The 7,529-nt window shown below is 28.3% G+C and overlaps 1 protein-coding gene across 1 annotated transcript in view; it reads right to left on the minus strand.

The window, feature by feature from the left end:
• Window positions 1-7,319, minus strand: part of LOC142321115 (glutamate receptor 2-like) — a 51,378-nt gene extending 44,059 nt beyond the window's left edge. Inside the window, exons 1-2 of the mRNA XM_075359107.1 lie at window positions 7,184-7,319; window positions 3,993-4,139 (exon numbers count right to left, since the gene is read on the minus strand). Of these exons, the coding sequence (XP_075215222.1) occupies window positions 3,993-4,139; window positions 7,184-7,319 (283 nt within the window). The remainder of the gene's footprint in view (window positions 1-3,992; window positions 4,140-7,183) is intronic.
• Window positions 7,320-7,529: the final 210 nt, after the last annotated feature.

A 7,529-nucleotide genomic window follows, 5' to 3' on the forward strand; every position in this document is an offset into this window, starting at 1 on the left:
TTGAATCATTGTAATATACAACTATAAATATACTTAACTATACAAATGTCAGTAGTTATAAGTATGCCTCTAGTTGAACAAAAGGACATAGAAGAATGGTTTAAAAAAAATGAGTTTGGTTTATTACTTTAGACAAATTTTGGATAAAGTTATAGTACCTCAGTATTTGACACAATTGAGTTGTGCAGGAGACAACTTATTAGTTGAACAAATCAAGCAAATTCCATGATTTTATAATAACCACTCTTAGCGTTTGTTTTTGTTGTACTTTTTTTTTTTTTTTTGAAAACAACTGAACCTTAACGTGGTTTGTTTAATAGGGAAACATTTGCTATCATTATTAGCTAGGTTAAAATATGAACTTTCTAAACGTTTTTTCTTTTTTGTATTCAAAGCAATTCCTGAAGCAATTCAAAAAAGTGGAAAAATGAAAAGAGTTTGAAAATAAACCATGTTTGCATAACATGTACAACAATACAGTACTTGATTGTATTATTTGTAATGTAATGACATGAATTTTTTAAATTTTGAGGCAATCTCTTACTTGCCTTTACATGTTTATTAACCAGGAATGATAAGATATATGAAAAAATCAATGAAATTCAAGATGACAACCAAGATTTTAAAATAAGTTAAAAAATAGTATTAGCATGCAAAATTAATTTGGCATTGGTCAGGATTTTCTGAATTAACAATTGTAGAAAAAGATAGGGGATCTTTCTTTGAATTCTTTGTATGTGTAGATTAATTTTTAAATATTAATAAAAAATGTTTAAAAAAACCTGAATTTTTTGTATTCTTTCAATACGCTTATAAATATGTGCTCAAGTAATTTTCACTGGACATTTTTAAATTATAAAATTATTTTGTAGTTTTTTATACTTAGTATCTACTTATATTTAATATTATTTCATGTGTTTATATTTTGAATAATTAATGTGAACTTTTAATTCCATGTATTTCTTATTTTATAACTAATTATGTATTTGTGATATTATGTATTTTGTGATAAAGGTTTTATTATGATTTCTCTTGAACCATTCTGGCAAATGCTGTAACATTCCTTTTTATTAACCACTTTGTAAAAGGAGGTTATATATTCAACCTGTATTTTTTATTTATTTTGTTAGCGCATAACTTTTTTCTTATAAATTCGATTCAAATAAATGTTGCAATCAACACAGCTACCTTTTGTGGTGGTACCACGATGTAGAAAAAAAATTTTTGACAAAAAATCAGTCTGAAAATTGGCAAAAAAAAGTTCTTCACTGTCTAGCTGAAAGGTTGGGACAGTGGGAAAAGTGATAATGTATTCATCACGCACACATTTGTTGATGTTATATGTTCTTCTGTAGGGCAAAAATTGAGTTATCTATGTGCATCACATTAGTGGTCTTTTGTGGCCTCTTGCAAGGTCAGACAACTAAATTTCTTCATAATACTCATAACACTGTTGATATGTCATTAGTAATCAATGTATCGACACCTTGAGTGAATTGTAGCACATTATTCAATCCTGTGCTTGCAAGGTTTCTCAATCTTTCCATTTCTCAGCAAGTGCTTTTTAATTGTGAGGGCTATTCAGTCCTTTACATTGATCTAAATCACTCAAAGCTAAACCATTTAAGCTTCTGACTTGTCTGAGGAACATAAACTTGTCCTTTTGCAAATACTTTTTCCCCAAATCTACTACAGCTCTATTTAATGTTGTACCTTGCAATTTGTGCACTGTTACAGCCCAACTTAAAATTAAAGGTAGCATATGTCTTTCTATCTCCATGACCTTTATTAGCTTGAAACATTGTACTTAGCTGTGTAACAGGTACACAACTACTTTTATCTTTTATTTTTGTACCTATTGTTTTGTCATTAAATTTTATTAACACAGATCTTGGTAACTTACCCCTTTCCAGTTAATCCCATTGTAGGGCAGACTATTTGAATTTACTTACAATTCCCTTAACACCATTAACTAAACCATCAGAAATCGATATATTACACCTTAACATAACTCTTGAACCCTCTTCCAATTGTGCAACAGGTCATCACAGTTATTGATGTCTACCGGAATAACATTCCCAGAAGTAGTTTCACATATGTTGTAATTTCTCATGATTCATCAATAGTATTTATAATATAAGTTCTACTTGTTTCTTATATCATATCAGTCATACTACGATTATATTCATCAATTAATGTAAAAGTTGGGAATATTCTTACAGCATTTCCATCTGCAAATTCATTTTGTAAAGGTACCCTGCTTCTTTTACAAAGTATTTCCAATTGGTCAGTTGTAAATTCACTAAAAGTTATTTAATATATCATTGAACTCCATGTCATCTCTTTGTCTCATGTTTATTATTAGCTCACAGAATAAAAACTGATGTCACAAATTTATTTCTGCTTCACATGAAGGAGGTTGAACAAAACAGCAGTGGCCTTTGACTGGAGGCAGCTGCATTATTACCAAAAAGGAGCTCATTAACTCCGCTGAATAAACTCTGCAGAAAAGTATGAAATAATTATTTAAAAAAAAAAATGGAACCAACATCAAAATGCACCAAAACATAAGAAATAATTTTGTTCAAATACTTAATTAATTCCTTAACACTTTTTTGAATCTGCACCAAAACTTATGTGGTACTTAAATGAACCTAATATATGCCCGTACGTGGGGTATATAAAAAACACGTGATAATTGCAAAAGCAGTCGAAGCACATGAATATCAATGCGACTGGTGTAATATTAGTATTGGATTTTATGAAGTATACGTTATGTAGTATTATTATAAAACAGGTTTATATTTAAAAATTAATTCTGTAGAAGCAGGCGCCGTTTTAAAAAAGTGTCTATGGAATTATTATTAAGTATTTGGATGAAATTATCTTTACTTTTTAGTGTATTTTGGTGGTTACATTTTTTTAAAAATAATTATTTATATTTGTGAAGTAATAAATTTATCAAATTCCAATGTTGCAATATGTTTTTATATATATAAGTTATATGTTTTTTTTTGAAAATGAAGTTTAATTCATTTAACATATTCATTTAAGATATTGTTTTATAGTTTAAAATTATTAATATATTGGGTAATAGAATCTTATATTAAATGCAATTTAAACCTCCAAAAGTTGATAAACTAAACTTATATTAATTCCAAGAATCTTGATATTAGATTTTTTTTTGTTACTGTGTTTTGGTAGTTAAATTATTTTTTGAATATATATATATATGTATTCAAAAAATGTAATATTCTTATTTTATATTAATGGATTTTGATTAAAATATATTTAATGGGTAGGAGTATGCAAGTAGAGTTAATTAATAGTTTTATTATTAGAGTTGATCACAAATCATTAATTAAAAATTTACAGGCAACTCCAGTACTTCAGTGTGGTAACAATCTTATTACCACACAGATGACTGAAAATTATTTAAAAAATGGTTATAACACCATAAAACACATTGACCCACAAAGTAGTTGTGATTCTGCACTCCTGATAAACTGTTGCTTTATTTCTCACAGCACTTTTATAATGCAGTAGTGTTTAGATGAGTTTAATTGTAAATATTAATTGATTTAAAATAATAACACTCTCCCAATCTCCATTGCAGAGTGGTAGGGTCTTTCATCTGGATGTTCTGTGTTCAATCCTGGTCAGGCATGGCAAATGTTCCTAAATTCCATATTCCATATAAACATACACACTTCTTTGTAAGCTTCCGAGTAATTAATAAAAAAATAAATTAATAAATAACAAGATTAATAAATTAAAAGCCCTCAAATGTATTTGGTGAAATCTATATTATTTATTTAAACATTTAGAATTATAGAATAATAATAAAACTAAAATTATAATTTAATTAATTATAGTAAAATTAAAATTTTATTATAAACAATATTACTTAGGTTTTAAAAAAAACAAAAACAAAAAAAAACAGAGTTATGACAAATTAAAAATCTATGTTTGTATAAATAAAAATTACTGACCTTGATGAAAATTAGATTCTTCATCTTGTCTTGAAAGGGAGATCGCTTGCTCGGATATTAAAATGTTATTTCCTATTCTAGCTTCTGTATTGTTAAGAGTATCTGAAAATGTGGCTGCCAAAATGTCATTTTCTTCATGTATTACTACTGTATAATGAAAGAAAGACACAATGAAAAAAAAATCACCATGTTTTGAATTTCATTATTCTTGTTGAGAAAAATAAAAGTTTGTAAAATGTAAATAAAAATATATTAATTTCAGTAGGACTGTAAAATTATAACCTACCTGTAAAGACTATTCTAAATTTAACTTGCAAAAAAAATAAATTGGGACAATATTGAAATAATTACATTTCATACATATATATATATATATATATATATATATATTATTTCTTTTCATAGTCTCTATCCATTTATCTTATTGTGAAACAAGCTTTTTCTGACATGTATCAAACAATTTTATCATTAGGTTCCTAGCCAGTTACTAAACCTGTTGACAAAGTCCTCATGGATTTCAAAGCATGGTAGCCAGTCAAATATTCATCTTCGTGAAGAGGTGGTTTCACTTTGCAACAGTGGGTATAGGAGGATGATTGAAAATTTCCCCCCTGAATTTCTCAAGTAAAGCCTGTGTGTCACCTACAGAGAGGGTTGGTTGTTCAGTGACGTACACAGTTACATCACCTTTTATGAGCGTTCCATGTTGTTTGTACTGGATTGGCTTCTAAAGATTTTTCATGTTACATTATGTATTTTTTATGTTATTGTAGTCCCAGGTAACAGGGATTGTATCAGCCAGATTTTTTGTGATATTAAAACAGTATTGCCATGATATGTCAGTTCAATAATTTCTGCTCTCAATTTTTAAGTAAATTTCTTCCATCATCAGATTCTCATAATGCTGTCTTCAAAGTATTATTATTATTAGTATAGAAACAATGTGAGCTCTGTTCATTTCAATCAGCATAGTTTTCTTCAGCTTAAAAAAATTAAATCATACCACAGTTGGCAGCAAAAAATGGAAGTTACAATCATGCTTCATTTATTGGAGTTCTTATTGTAACTAAATAAAATAGACGGCAGATGGGTTTGTAACAAGATTATAAGTTACTTGTTGCTACCGGACAACTACCTTGATGCTTTGTGGACCTGTCTTATTTTCAACAGGCAGTTGAGTGTCAGTATTGGAATAGATTCATAATAAACTTTTATAATAGGACCGTGTTTATGACTTCTGTGTTCAGAAGCAATTTGAACTTGGTTAATTTCTTTGTTGTCTCTGTTAAGGTAAAATTAAAAATTAATTCAATTTATTTTTAAATAGATTATAAAATTAATAGTTATCATATTCTTACTACAGCCTACAGCAAATTAATTTCTCTTCCAAACATTCTCAATTATGTGGTATTACCAATTGGAGATATCATTTATAGTTTCATCTCTTTTATTTCTCTCATCTAACGATTTAAAGAAGGAAATTACAATTGTTTACTTCAGTAGAACTGTAATTTTTCCTTTTAAGATGTTTTTGCAGTTGTCAAATTAAATTTTCTAATGCTAATGGTAATGACAGAGTAATGTAGATTACAGTGAATCACATTGTAATACTTCATTCCAAAAATCTAAGTCAAATGGTTGACTTACAGAATCCTTTACAGAATTCCATCCATTTCCTGGAGGGCAAATTTTTCAGCCTGCTTTAAATAAATAATTCTATTATAGCACTGTATTGTATGAGTGTGGCAGTTATATTCACTTCAAGAAAGTCTGCAATGCTTAACCATGACTTTCTAAGATGACAGGATGTTTGTCAGTTTATTAGTCATAAAGAACTTTTGATTTTACTATATTTGTAATAGTGATATATTTTTTACTTAAAAATTTTTATAAAGTTTTAGTAGTTGAAAATGTAGTTTTATTCTATTTTATATGAGGTAGTGTCCCATTTTAAATTCTCTATCCTGAGCGTTCTCATTTTCACAGCCATTTATTCTGACTTTTTAATTACCTTACTTAAAAATGACAGAGTATTAAATTACTTAAAATGGCAGAGTATCTGTCATTTTAGACTTGGGTTTTCCTTTCTTTCTTTTCTGTATTACTTTTAGAAGCTGGATTGTCATTCATCTCTCTGGTTTTGTGGGTACTTCACAAATAAAAATTTTTGGATTTTCTGTTTAAATACACATAGTCAAAATGCAAAAATTATATTAATATTGCTAAGATAAAAGTTGTAGTTTGTACAATGAAATTTTTGTTTTTAATATGTTGTGCAAAAATCCACCAGTACATGCTGAATTCAAAAAAACATATTTAATAAATGATTATTAAGCTTAAAAGAACTATAAATGACAACTCATTCATAAACTGTTTTAGTTTTAATTTTCACAGGATTAGAATTAGGGATATATGTTCAACCATAGATTTATAAACGCATTGATTTTAATCTCGATTTTAGAAGTTGAATGCCTGACTTTTCAAAAGTAGTTTGGCATTCTGTACAACATCTAGGTAACAAGCAAAGTCTTTGGATAGCCTCATAGATCACCTCATAGTCACCTTAGTGAGCCCAAATAACAAATTAGCGGTTTTGGTATTTATTACAAGGTGCGACAACAAAGCCATTAGTGAGGCCAAGGTATTGACTAACACAATTTCCATGTTACCAATTCAAAGAAAAAAGGGAAGGAGAATAAGAAAGAAGACAGATGAGTAACTTACACAGCAACTGCATCTGATTTTATCCTAGATAGGGTTAGTTTACTGTCTTGATTTGCACAAACACAAAATAATTATAGAATGCATTTTTGTAAACCATTTTATATAAACTGAACTTTCTAATAAAGAAAGAAAGTTAAAACATAAAAATATTTTTAAATATTCATTATGACCTGAACATCCTATTAATAAAGGGGTTAATAGTAAATTGGACAATTGAAAATAAAACATAAATAAATAAAAGGTTTTGATAACTGATGATAAAAAACAAATTGATTTGCGGATGTTGATATCATTGGTTGCGTACATGATCTTAATTTTATACAAATGGTATTTGAGATCATGGTGAAAAATCATCTTTACACTGTGATCAGAAATGCCTAATGATAATTTGTGTCATTAAGATGATTGACTAGAATTTTGTCATAGGGCAGTCTTCTCTCTCGCACAATTTTCTGGCATGAGCTCACTTTCAACACTTCCAGTTCTTTTTAATGTGGAGCATGATTTCTTAAAGATTTTAACTGTTAATTTTATTGCATGGGGAGAATTATAAGGAACATAAGTGATTCCAAAACACTCGCTGCATGGTTTTGTAACTGCCATTGTATCTGTAGTATACTTTAATAGCAAAAACATGGTGTGCACCTCTCCATGTCTCCATTATAATTAACTGGTAAAACAAGGGGGACAAGATAGTGATATTTCCATTATGCCTAAGAATCAGTGGTAGACTTTATGTAGTATTACCAAATTGCCTGATTTAGTGCTGCTCTATTATATAAGAATATTTTGTATTATTGTTTATAGAATATT

The sequence above is a fragment of the Lycorma delicatula genome, chromosome 3 (assembly GCF_047948215.1).
Source record: "Lycorma delicatula isolate Av1 chromosome 3, ASM4794821v1, whole genome shotgun sequence".
Taxonomy (NCBI): Eukaryota; Metazoa; Arthropoda; class Insecta; order Hemiptera; family Fulgoridae; genus Lycorma; species Lycorma delicatula.